The 13,832-nt window shown below is 34.4% G+C and overlaps 2 protein-coding genes across 3 annotated transcripts; one reads left to right on the forward strand and one right to left on the reverse strand.

Moving 5' to 3' along the window:
• Window positions 1-4,844: 4,844 nt before the first annotated feature.
• On the reverse strand, window positions 4,845-9,371 carry LOC125190533 (cytochrome P450 71A8-like). Of its 2 annotated transcripts, XM_089063773.1 has the most exons (4): window positions 9,345-9,371; window positions 8,324-8,607; window positions 5,976-6,576; window positions 4,845-5,450 (listed from the first exon to the last, which is right to left on the reverse strand). In XM_089063773.1, exons 3-4 carry the CDS (start codon window positions 6,006-6,008, stop codon window positions 4,845-4,847), a joined length of 639 nt encoding a protein of 212 aa, XP_088919899.1. In that variant the 5' UTR covers window positions 6,009-6,576; window positions 8,324-8,607; window positions 9,345-9,371. The 2 variants fall into 2 exon arrangements, with proteins under 2 accessions (XP_088919899.1, XP_088919900.1); XM_089063774.1 differs by lacking the exon at window positions 9,345-9,371 and having other exon boundaries at window positions 5,976-6,574; window positions 8,322-8,601.
• A 1,992-nt stretch (window positions 9,372-11,363) lies between these two features.
• On the forward strand, window positions 11,364-13,436 carry LOC125190541 (receptor-like protein 54). Its single transcript, XM_089064958.1, has one exon. The coding sequence runs from the start codon at window positions 11,364-11,366 to the stop codon at window positions 13,434-13,436; it is 2,073 nt and encodes a 690-aa protein (XP_088921084.1).
• Window positions 13,437-13,832: the final 396 nt, after the last annotated feature.

The raw sequence follows: 13,832 nt of genomic DNA on the forward strand, positions 1-13,832 counted from the left end.
AAAAACCCTCAACCACTTTACTAAACCTAGTATAGAGAAGTAGGGATCGATCCCACAGAGAAGGATGCGTAATACTCATGTTCAAGGATTTGGGTGTGTTTTTGGTGTTGGCTGTTGCCACGCATTTTTTGGGTTGAGGAAAACAAATTAAACTTGACTTGGGAATCTTTAAAACTCCTAAGCTAACAGCTAGACCTAGGTGAAAGTATAAGAGAACGTTGCAAAGGAAATTAACTGCTCAACACTTGCTCTAAGAATACTACTTCACTTACTAGACCTAGGAAACAAACTGACTGTGGGGACCATGACTGAAAAAGCAGAGTACGTACGAAAAGCTGGCAGAATAACTAACTCTAGTACTATCTAACAGCGACATCATCTTCTACAACCAAATTGCGTAAAACTCATAAGAAAATCAACATGAACGAAATCAAAACAGAGCAAACTAATTTTAAGTCAAATCAATGCATAATCAACGAAGAACTGAACAGATCTGCAGACGCTAGACGAAGCAAAACAGAAAACAAGAAGAAAACTCAAATCCATCTAACAACTTTCTTTTCTCACTTCGAATCCAACCTCAGACGCTAAATCCACTCCGGATCCAAGCGTCCAACACGAACTCCAACCAACAGAAACACTTCATCACTTCAGATTCGAACAACAACCTCCAAACAGTCAATAAACCACAGATCTATCACCAAATTCCCATATCAAACACCACAATATCAAAATAAAACAGAGATCGACATAATACTTGTAAAAATAAACTTCCAGCAGAGAGATCTACGTAAACCAACTTGAAATTCAACTACTAAGCGCAAATCAACCAAAGCGAAAAGATAATAAGTATCATCAACAACCAAGTTGACTCCCAAAAGTGAAGTTCGACAGCAAAAACGAGTAAACAACTGAAATTAAGAGAAATTGTATCTTCGTCCACACTCGGATGGTGTTGCAAACGCGAAACTTCTAAAGAAAATAACCCTTCGTACCCGACTACCCCATATCTCCCATTCCCAAGTGTGTGTAATGTGTGTGAGCTAAGAAGAGAGTGAAAAAAGTGATAGTATGTGCGTTGCATGCTCTTCTATATATATAGGCGTTGGAGTAGGGTCCAGCGAGGTATAGATAAGACTTTGTTGCCCTCAGCTATTGACTCCTCTGTCACGCCTTCTTTTCTTTTAAATCCTGCTCACTTTGTTCCTTTCCTTCGCTAGACCATCTCCTTCAGCATTTCCTCGAACTAGCGATTTTTCTTCACACACCTGGCTTAGGAAACGTGTTAGACCCAGCAAATTATAACGTTTTTTCACATATAACCGATGCATGAAATTAGCCTTATCACTCATGCATGTTTCAACGCTTTTTCCCTTTTCCCACCGATCTATTTTAGCATCATTAATCAATCAAGATCATGTTCATCGCATAAAGTTCCATTTGCATCTCAATTCTAGATCTAACATCAACATATGTCACACAAGAGTATTTAGCCATCAAACACACACCACACAAACACAACACACACACACACGACACGCACACGCACACACACATGCCACACACATGTATACATATTTCCATATCCCCTTTATCCCACTTTCACTCAAACAAGATGCATGAGGGTTCAAGAATACCGATTAATCGGTTAGAAAGAAGAGGAATCAAGCAGAAACGAAGAAGATGAATATAAAAATACCTTATGAGAAAAACGAACGGTAGAAATTAAGTATTAGACTCGGTTCTTCAAGATTCTTGGATCAAACTTCAATTCTTCTTCAAAAGATGACAAACTATTGGAGAATAGAAGAAGAAAAATTGGAGAGAGTGGAGAAGGGAGGGGGGCGAAAATTATGGGGGCTAGGGTTAGGGGTTTCTCTTATTTATAGTGCTCAATAAGATCTTTAGGTAAATAGAATAGAATATTTGGTAAGATTTTATTCTCCACAATTAAATAAATAAATATTGTGAAATAGGGAAGAAGAATTAACAAAAATAGACTAGGGTATCAAGGCATGTAATTTTCGAAATATATGGCTCCCAATTAGCCAAGATTTTGTTTTGGTATATTTTACGGAGTAGAATAAAATATCACGGAGCAAAATAAAATAAAAATTCTCCCATTGGAGGAAGGGAAATAGGCGTGTAGTAGCCTTTTAAATAAGGCATGGATTTTTTTAATATCAACTAAAATAAGATATGACAAGATCTCTTGAGGTATGAAAAGATTTGGTAGAATATTTAAATTCTAGGTATGGAAGGAAATCAAGTAAGGAATCAATAAAATAGGCAAAATATTTTCGAAAATCACTATTAAATAAGGGGGTGTCGATTTTCTCATTAAAATAAAGAATAATTGGGTTTTGGATTTAATTTGGATAAATATCCCAAGAATTAAATTAAATCCGGAAGAAAAGAATTCCCTCTCCAAAAGTCCAAGGGTTCGAAATTTTCAACAATTAGGTGGCTAGTATTTATGGAAATTTTTTTCTAATATTCTCACTCACCCTTAGACAAATAATTCATCTCTTAATTTAATAAATCACATGCCACATCACATAGTCAACGAATTTGACTTTTCAAACTTCCCGGTCAAGGAAACTCATGCAATAAATTCACTTATCAAATAATTCACATCTTCCACGTCATCAATAATAAATTTTTGGGCTCTAGAATTAGGGTTCAGAAATTCGGGATGTTACATTTTCCCTCTACCTCTCTCTTACTGTATCAATTTTGCATTAAAACTCGTGTCAAACTCAAAGTGCATATTTTTTGGGGATGGAGGAAGTAAAATATAAGAGAAATAGAAAGAAAAAATAATTGTAGTATTGTTAGTAAAGAAGATGGAGCTCATCTCGTATAAATATACAAGTTTACTAGAAATAGAATTTTGTATTAGCAGAATAAGTATAATTTTTCTAGGTCCAATAAATAATTTTATCAAAAGCATCACGTAAATTGAATTTGTTTGGTTTTATGCTTAGCATAACAGAACTAATTTACTTATGTACCTAGTGAAATTTGGAAAAGAATTTGTGTTTTGGCTTTGTTTCCTAACCAAGTTTAAGTGCTTGAATTTGTTTTGGGCTTGAAAGAGGTGTAACAAAGCCTTATCAATATAAGACATGTATATAATTGCCTTCAGTTTTAATGCTTGTAGGTTGTAGCCAAAAGTCCCTGGTTCAAATCCACCTAATGCTTCTGTTCATTTAACAACAACAAAGAAAGAAAATAAGGGTTTAGGGTTTAGCCCTAAACCCTAAAGAAAGTAAGAAGTTTAAACGAAGAATTTTCTATGTCACGTATTCACGTTGGCCTACTTCTAAAACACCGATTACATTAAATCAAAATATTCCTAAAACTAAAGTATTTTCTAAGATTCATTGTATAGTATTCATTACTCCCTCCGTCTCTTAAATTTTGCCAAATTTGGATAGGACCCATATTTTAAGAAATGTACTTTAAAAACTGAAAAAAATAGTGAAATGTGGGTGAGAATGAATTAGTGAAATGTGAGATCCATTTACTAAAATGATAAAATGTGTTTTTATGCGAAAAACGGAAATGGAAACATGTGACAAATATATAAAACAAGATATGACCAAATATTCATCATAGCCTTCACAATCTTACAACTCTCAATCTTTCTTACAACAACTTACACTTGGTGCAAGTAGACTAAGTTCAAATTGGTCTAGATTTTCCCATCTAAAGAAGTTGAGCCTATCTTCGATGAAAAGCCCATTTCAAACTAGCATTTTGCTATCAATAAATATTCTGTCTACTTGTTATATGTCACTTCAGTTATCATAAAAATATTAAAGATGTCAACATTCATATTTTTGACTTGAATCCTAGGAAACGCCCTATTAGAGAAGGTGGTATTTATCTGATTCAATCTCGTACAATATAATATTTGAGAAAATCTGACGACAGCTTGCATTAAAAAATCAAAATTCTTATAATTGGTAGATATATACCTTAAAAATTGAGACCATTTTCATTGACTTAGTAAATAAATTAGAGTGTTATCACTGAAGCCGCCGAGGCATTATCAATAATCAGATAGATACAACGTTATTCATGACTTTGACTTTACCTAATATTTTCTAGAGGTGTGATCCGTTAACTTTTTTTTAAATTACTAACTCCGTTAACTCATCAAGACAGTGTATTAAAAATGTTAATATAAATTTAGTTGATATTTTACACACCGTGTTGGCATTGATATTTAAAATATCAACACAAATTTGTATTGGCATTTTAATGTGATTGTGCTGAGATTTTTAATACACTGCGTTGATGAGTTAGCAATATAACAAACCCCTGCTTTCCTATTTGTTACATTCGCCTTATGAGGTGCGTTATATTGCTAACTTTTCTTATGTTGGTAACTCTGCTAATTCATCAATGCAATGTATTAATATACTGTGTTGACATTTTAAATATGAATGTCAACACAATGTATTAAAATATCAACTAAGTTTATGTTGACATTTTGTCACGCTTAGTCTTTATTAATTTTGATAAGGGAATCCACATTTCACTAACTTCGCATCAGTCATTCTTTGTGTTGACATTTTAAAATATAGTATGTCAACGTGTTGACATATTTAATATACAAACTTGACAAATAGCAAATTAAGCTAGTTTACAATTGATCACATCCCTTGCACTATTTATGATGTGGGTCTCGCTATAATTTTTTATTATAAAAACAAATATGTAGAAAATTGACTCATAGTCATATACCATCAACTTTTCAATTCGCATCTCTTAAAACTCAACCTGAAAAAAGGAACTCCTAATCATGGACGGAGAAAGTATAAAATTTGTCGAAATCATTTAGCATGAGAGGCAAGTGCAAGAAGAGGGAGTGCTTGATGGAGAGTAATTCCCGAGCTCTCATTCATATCCAAGTGTTTTGGAGAAATCCCATTAGGCAATTTCCAGTCAAACTTTTGCATGAGGCTGGATAACACAAGCTCCATTGTAGCTGAAGCATATCCAATCCCAGGGCATCCCCTTCTTCCGGTTCCAAATGGGATCAGCTCGAAATCTTGGCCTTTGGAATCTATTGAAGAATTCAAGAACCTTTCGGGCATAAACTTGTCTGGCTCGTCCCATGAGACGAGTTCCCTCCCGATGGCCCACATGTTGACCATCGCCATGGTTCCGGCTGCGACATCGTACCCTTTGATCTGGGCATCGTTGCTTGCGACTTGAGGTGAAAGTGGGAATGGTGGATGGAGACGCATGTTTTCCTTGATCACGGCGTTCATATAGCCCATTTTCTCTAGATCATCTTGAGTTATGTGTTGCTTCTGTTTAACGATACCTCGAACCTCGGATTGCAACTTTTCCATCACCCTAGGTTGTCGTAAGAGTTCCAACATCGCCCATTCCAAAGATGAGGAGATTGAATCAGTTGCACGAACAAATACATCCTGCATATCCAAGTCAGTAAAAAGTTAGTAGAATGTCAGTCATACTTTTTTATACTCCCTATGGTCCCTATTAGAAATTTAGAAGACCAATTTTGCTACTTTCGTCTGATCCCAACCCCTTTAGAATTTAATAAAAATGACAATAAACTTTATCCATTATAAATAGAGTATTTTGGTCCTAAACATATGACCAAAATACGAATTTGGTCCAAAATATTCACGTTTTGAAAAACAGGTCTGTAACAAAATGAAAATGTGGCCGAAGTAGTTCTTTTCTTGACAGTACCATAATAAAACTATTCACTTTTGGACCAAATTCGTATTTTGATCTTATGTTTAGGGCCAAAATTAACCTTTACTCTTAAATAAATAAAGTCAAACAATGAAACAACACAATTTTTTGAAACTCGCACCGAATAAATAGGAGACATCTAATAAGGACTAGGTGAAGCAATAAAAGGTACTAATGATACATGTAGTGACGGACGTAACAAAATAGAATTAGGGGTGAGTGAGAGCGTTTACCAAAAGCAATGCTTTAATGCTATCTCGATCCATGGAGGCATCTTGGTTGTAGATTTGGAGCAAAATATCCAGAAAATCTTCTTCTTCTTGTTCTTCTCCTTCGATTTTGCCCTTGGCTTTGACCAAGTGCTGGCGGTCTTGAATCACACTCTCCAAAATTTGATCTAACTCTTTGGATGTGCTATCAATCCTCTTATCAAAACCATTAACACGACCAATTCATCCAAGCCACGGAATAAAATCACCAACGTTAATTTCCCCTACAAGATCTATCAAAACCCTAATCAAACGCAAGAACTTCTACCCATTTATAGTCTCACCGTTTCTCCCACTGAAGCTCGACCTGAAAATCACTTGGTCATTCATCTCCGCAATCAACCTCCTCAGATCCACGGGGGCCAAGGCGCCGACGCACCCCTCGATCCTTTTCACGAGACGGGCCGTCTGTTCCTCCCTCGTGTGACCGAATGATTGGACCCTTTTGTGGCTCAGCATCTGCAGGACGAATATGCTCCTTATCTGGCACCAGTATTCGCCGTATGGGGCGCAAGTTACGTCTTTGCAGCCGTAGAAGAGCTTGCTCAGAGCCTTGAACTGGGCCTGTGGTGTTGTTGGTCCAGTCGCAAAAATTTATTTTGTTAGCGGCTAAAATTCAATTAATGAAATTTTGATAAAGTACTCCCTCCATCTCAACTAAGTTGAGTCGTATTTCATTTGGGATGCCTCAACTAAGTTAAGTCATTTTCTTTTTTTAACAAAAAAACAAAACATCCAATCACTCTTATTTTATTCCACTATTTATTTTACTCTCTCTTTATCTTTTCTACTTTATTCCTCTTTCCTACTTTTCAACACAATTTCTTAATATCCGTACTAAAAGTTATGTCTTAAACATATGGCCGAAATGCGAAGTTGGTCCAGAATATTCACTTTTTAAAATCGAATCCTAAACAAATGAAATTGCTGTCGGATTAGTCCTTTTGTGACGGTTCCATCAAAAACTAATGGTCAACGGATGATTAGTGGAATTTTGACTATTTTAGAATATTAATCGATAATTAATTAGAATAAAATAAAATGGAAAATAAATAAATAAAAATTCACTCTTATTTCTCTTCTTCTCTCCATCCCATCTCTCTCTCTCTCTCCTCTCCTGCAGCTAGTGGCAGAGCCAGAATTTTAACGATGGGGGCCCAAACTGTAATTAAAATTTTTTGAGTTTGTTTGATGCGGAAACAACTCGAACGTGAACAATATAAAAAAGCCGCGCGTGAGAAATGGACGATGAGAAAATTAATTAGTGAATAGTTTTTTTAGCACAAAGCACATATTTTTACTAATAATTTATGATATATTTTCACACTCCCAGTATTCATTATCTACTATTATAGATTTTTTATAATAACGGGCATCACATTAAAATTGATTTTATCAATATCATATAGTAATATTTTATACTAATATTTATGAAATCAAAGAATTATTTAATAATCTTAAATTATAAAAATCGTTCTTTTATGATTATAAATTAAAATGATTTATGTAAAAGTTTACTAGTGAAAAAAATCAAGTTTTTGTAAGAAAATCCATAAAATATAAATGAATATGAGAAAAATAACAAAATTGCTACTTGATAAAATAAATAAATAAAAGTCACAAATGAATGGTGTATAACTTTAAAATCAAATTTACTAATATTATTTATTAGTGTATATTTATTATCACAAGTAAATATTATTTATACAAAATTACTACTACTTATAAACCTAATAAAAATAAATGAATACAAATAGAAGAAATAGATTCTAAAATTAAAAAAAATACCCAAGATAAAGGACTAGGGACTCGAACTAGGCAACTCCTTAATGAAAGGCCGAAATTCTAGCCAACTGTGCTAGTAATTCATACTTTTAATCTTACTTACATATATTATATATACTAAATAATAAAATGGGTGAGGGGCCAAGGGGCCCCCCGGCCCCACCCTGCATCCGCCCCTCCCCTGCTTTCAAATTTTTTTTTTATTTTCTATGTTATTTTATATTAATTAACCATCATATATAATTCTAATTTAGTCAAAATTTCACTAATAGTCCGTTGACGTTAATTTAATTTTTTTACAGAATCATCAAAAAAGGATCAATTCGACGAAGATTTCATTTGTTTTGGATTCGATTTTCAAAAAGTGAATGTTCTGATCCAACTTCGTATTTCGGTCATTTGTTTACCTTTCGAGAAAATAATTATCTATGTTTTATTGTGATTAACAAAATACTGAAAATTCGACGATAACATATATATAAATGAAAAAATTAAAATTTTAAATTCCAAGATAGTTTCGCCCTTGCCTGTTGTAGAAGTTGGTGTCGTGTGTCTTCATGACCTCGCGGGCCGTCTCTGCGGACGAGACCACCAGGACGGGGACGCTCCCGAAGTGCAGAAGCATGAGCGGGCCGTGTTTTTAGGCTAAGGAGTGGAGGCCGCGGTGAGGGTGCGAGGTGAGCTGATGTAGGTTTCCGATTATCGGTAGCTTTGAGGGAGAAGGGGGGAGGTTTTTTTTGGTTGAGGATACGAGGAAGATTTTGGTAATGAACCATGGCAAGAGTAGGGAAACCAGAGATGTGAGGATCAACTCCATTTCTTACTTCTACATGAATAGCTGCTTAATTTGCTTATTTATGGTTCAATAAATGTAGGGAAATAACCAATTTGGACAACTTGGAAATTACATAATCTGTTCATTTCACTATTAGAGGAAAAATAACTCTGTTTTTTCAACACAAACATCATATAATATGGGAGATTGACAAATGACAAGAACAACTAAGTAGCTAGAGATAAACTTGAATGAGTAAAGACAAATTAAAATGACATCGCAAAACATACAAGAGCAAGTGGTAAGTTTTTTTTATTGAAGTAAAATATAAACTTAATAAGAATATTCTTGTTAATTAGTTGTTACATGCTCCCGTTCACGATAACATAGTTTAATTTTTTCATTATTATCCATCTATCAAAATTAGTCTCATTTTTATTTAAGAAATTTTCTAAGTAACTAAATTATACTTCATCCGTCCCATGAAAAGTGACATGACACGGGAATTAAGATAAAATTGGAAAAATAAGAGAGATAATAAGAAGAGTAGCTAAAGTAAGGTTAGTGGATAATGAGACCCACATTATTAGTAGTGTTTAATAATTGTATATGTTGTAAATAAGTTGATGTATAAGAGTAATAAATTGAGATAACTTTCTAAAAATGGAATACATGCACATATTTTTGTGGGACGAACGAAAATGGAAAGTACATATGTATTAATCACATTCTCAACCGACAACATAAGTAATATGCACATTCTGAACTCAGGCCGGACATGAAATAAATACTTCCTCCATTTCTTAAAAATATGAGCTTTTGGGAAGATACAAGTTTTAATGTAAAACTGGTAAAATATAAGAGAGATAGAAAAAAAATGATTGGAATATTCTTAGTAAAAAAATGAGGCTCATCTTGTAGAAATATAGTTATAACTTACAGAAATAGAAGTTTGTATCAGAAGATAATTTTTTCTAGGTCCAATAAATAATTTTACCAAAAGTATCGCGTAAGCTGAATTTGTTTGATTTTATGCTTAGCATAACAAAACTAGTACTTATGTGACTTTTATGAAAATTGCACAAGAATTTGTGTTTGGGCTTTGTCTCCGAACCAAGTTTAAGTGCTGGAATTTGTTTTGGTCTTGAAAGGGGTGTAACTAAGCCTTACTCAATTATGTTATCTATATAAGGCATGTATATATATGCCTTCAATTTTTATTTCAAAATCCAATTACCGAAGTCCTATTGTGGTAGAATGATTAATGTTTGTAGTCAAAAGTCCCAAATTCGAATCTACCTGACACTTAAGTTCATTTAACAACAAAAAAAGAAAGAAATGTCAAACACTAACGGCTTCGACACGACACTAATTGCATCTCTAGCACTCTCTCGCGATCTTTATCTAATTAATTATTTGTTAGACCTTAAAATAAAAATAAAAAACTAGATACGCAATTGTATATGACACCAACTTTTATTTGTTAGGCCATTATATGTTTACTATTATACCCTCATAATGCATAAAATAGGACTAATAATGCAACACGGGATCAATTATCCAATTTTGATCTTGACTGTCCACTACTATAATCTAATGGATGATCTAAAAGGAGCTTAATGCACCCCTATATATATATAAATCGATGTAGGACAACCACTACTCAAATGCATAACTAGAGACCAACACATAGAGTTCACTAGCTATAAGAGCGTTTAGTTCATTACACAGTATTTGAAAATACGAAATGAACCAGAACGCTATTATATTGAACTATGTGTTTCAAAATCTATCCAATCTCGTCCCTCTATTTCTTGATCTAATGATTGAGATTTAATCTCTAATTATTATGTATTAAGAATTAATTATGCTTTGATCATCAAATCTATGACAACAGCTTTAAAAAGTTAGAAGTTTAAACAAAGAATTTGCTTTATCACGTTGGCCTACTACTACAACACCCACTAAACTAAATTAAAATTAAAGTATTTTCTAAGATTCACTATATCCTAATATAATATACTCCCTCCGTCTCCGAGTATTAGACTCACTTTTTTTGGGCACATGATTTAAGGAATTGATATTTAAATAGTTAAAATAGAGAGAGTAAAGTATGAGAGAGGGAAAAAGTAGGGGAGAGACGAGAGAAAAAAAGTAGGTGGAGAATAAAATAAGATAGATGCTTTTTGCTAAAAAAAAGAAACGAGTCTAATATGTTGGGACATTCCAAAAAGAAAAGTTGGTCTAATACCTTGAAACCGAAGGAGTACATTTTATATATAATGTGAAGGACTTTAGAAATCAACTAAAACAAGGTATGACCAAATCTTAAAAAAGCTCAAAACCATTCAATACGTCAATCAAACAAGTAATTCTATTTCACCTTTATTATCACACACTTTTTAAGAAATTACAACGAAACATAGATCATCCGTGAATTACGCCTGCCATTTTTCAAACTTATGAGTTCATACATAAAGCAACAAACAAGTGCAATTTTTTTGAAAAAAAGAATATTATTATTGAATTAACTCTATATTTGAGAATTTGAAAATTTGTCTCTTGCTATGATTAAAAAAAAAAGTTAAGTACATAAACTATTTCCCAATTTTGGTGTTACTAACGTTATTGTTTTTGTAAAAAAACAAAACTTATAAATTAACAAATTTGAAGGGTTTATAGTCAAGTCAAGAAGTAGAAAGACTTACTTAAGCAAGTCTTCTCATTTACATATTTATATCCACCCCATGCACCTATCTTCACATCTCAATTTAATTAACCATCTCTCCAAAATGCCAATTTCTTTGCTTCAACACTTCTTTCTCATCTCATTAATTTCATCAATTATTAGCCTCACAAATTTTGGTCATGCACACAACCTATGCCAAAATAACCAGAAAACACTCTTACTTGACCTGAAAAACAACTTGAAATTCAATTCCTCTATCTCAACGAAACTGGTGAAATGGAATCAATCCGGTGATTGTTGCGAGTGGGAAGGCGTGGGATGCGACGCAGCAGGCCATGTTGTGCTTCTGCAACTCGACAACGAATGCATATCCGGTGGAATTGAGGATTCATCAAGTTTTGTAAGTCTTGAGTTTCTTGAGAAGTTGAGTTTAGCAAACAATTCACTTAATGGAACCATTCCCACTCTAAATCACCCTAGCTTGATTGAGTTAGATTTGAGTAGTAATCAACTCAAAGGCCCTATTTCCGACTCCTTCATCAATCTCGAAAGTCTCGAGGTTCTCTCCCTAGCTAATAACTTGTTCAATGACACTAGTGAACTAGAAAATCTTCATAAACTTCACAATCTTACCACTCTCAATCTTTCTTACAACGACAACTTGACACTTAATGCAAATAGCCTGAGTTCAAATTGGTCTAGATTTTCCCATCTAAAGAGGTTGAGCCTATCTTCTTGCAACTTGCACAAGATTCCCGAGTTTCTGAAACAATCCAACTTGACCTTTTTGGATCTCTCAGACAACCGGATAACCGGGGAAATACCTAATTGGATTTGGGAAATTGGAAATGGAGATCTTTACCATTTGAACCTTTCATACAATATGCTGGTTGATTTGCAAAAGCCTTACCATATTCCCAACTTCCTTGCTGAGCTGGATTTGCATTCAAACCAGCTGCGTGGCGAGCTGCCACTCCTGCCAGATGGCGCCTCGTACGCGGATTTTTCTCATAACAAGTTTCACAACCCCATTCCTCTTTCCTTTGTAAGCTCCAATTTCGTTCTGATTTTCTTATCCATTGCAAATAACAGCATAAGTGGGTCGATTCCAACGTGCATTTGTAGCGCTGAATCGACCCAAGTTCTCGACTTGTCTATGAATAACTTGAGTGACAGTATACCTCCATGCCTTGTGGAGAGGATGTACAGTCTTCGGGTTCTCAACCTCAGGAGAAACAACATAAGTGGTGCCATCCCGGATAAATTTCCCACCAACTGTGGGATGAAGATCTTGGATATTAGTAGCAACAAGTTGGGAGGAAAGTTTCCAAGGTCATTGGGAAACTGCACATCATTATGGTCCTTGAACGTGGAAGAGAACTACATCGGAGGTAGTTTCCCGTGCATGTTGCCAAGATTGAAAGTTATGGTGTTGCGCTCCAACAGGTTCGAGGGAGAGATGAAATGTGGTGATAACTGGCCTGATCTTCAGATCATCGACATCTCTCGCAATAACTTCAGTGGAGATTTGCATCAAATAAGCTTCTCAACCTGGAATACAATGATGTTAGAGGGACCTCTACGATTTAGACATAGATTCCTTAGCCTTAACATTGTGCGTCCTGACTTCAATTACATGACTCATTTAATATTAACCGTCAAAGGCACTCAGGTGGAGTTTAGAAAGATTTGGCCAGATTATACATCTATTGATTTCTCTTGTAATAGTTTTCAAGGAGAGATACCAGAAGCAATAGGTGATCTGACATCACTCTATCTCCTCAATTTATCTCACAATTCCTTGACTGGCCCAATCCCAAAGTCAATTGGTAAGATGGGACAGCTTGGAGCACTTGATCTCTCTGTAAACCAGCTAACAAACACGATTCCGGTGGAAATTGCGCGGCTCAACTGGCTTTCGGTGTTGAATCTGTCCTACAATAAACTTGTCGGAAGGATACCAGATGGTCATCAGCTTGATACGTTCTTTAGTGATTCATATATAGGAAACAAAGACTTGTGTGGTTTCCCTCTCAAAATGAAGTGCAGCATGGATAGTGGAAATGTGATAAGGCACAAGATCGCATCAAAATCTTACCCAAAATCGCAGAATAATAATCTCCGATATATCTTCTTCATTTTATTTGATGTAGCGTTCTTTTACTTTAGTTGGTAGCAGTATATCTTTATGCAATCTTTATCTTTATCGAATTATTAGTCAATTTTCTACTATAAATTAAAAGTCTATGTAGATCATTTTTAATTGAGAAATATAATCTCAAATGTGGGATTTCAAAATAATAAAGGTCAATTTTGGTCCTAAACATATTGTCAAATTACGAATTTGGTCCAAAACATTAACTTTTTGAAACACAGGTTCATAACAAATGAAAATGCCGCCGAAATATTCCTTTTTTTTACGGTTCTGTCAAAAAACTAGCGGTCAATGCTAATTGCACAGTGGCATGACCGTTAGTTTTTTGATGAAACCGTCAAAAAAAGACCACTCCGACAAAGATTTAATTTGTTATAGACCTATTTTTCAAAAAGTGGATGTTTTGGACCAAATTAG

The sequence above is a fragment of the Salvia hispanica genome, chromosome 2, assembly GCF_029641045.1.
Source record: "Salvia hispanica isolate PSC_SH4W2 chromosome 2, Shi_PSC_v1, whole genome shotgun sequence".
Classification (NCBI taxonomy): Eukaryota; Viridiplantae; Streptophyta; class Magnoliopsida; order Lamiales; family Lamiaceae; genus Salvia; species Salvia hispanica.

Bases quoted from the DNA above. Each gene is read 5' to 3' on its own strand.
- LOC125190533 (XM_089063773.1), bottom strand. From the start codon at position 6,008: ATGGATCGAGATAGCATTAAAGCATTGCTTTTG. The intron at 5,451-5,975 runs GTAAACGCTCTC...TTGGATATGCAG, and splicing joins GCATTAAAGCATTGCTTTTG to GATGTATTTGTTCGTGCAAC.
- LOC125190541 (XM_089064958.1), top strand. From the start codon at position 11,364: ATGCCAATTTCTTTGCTTCAACACTTCTTTCTCATCTCATTAATTTCA.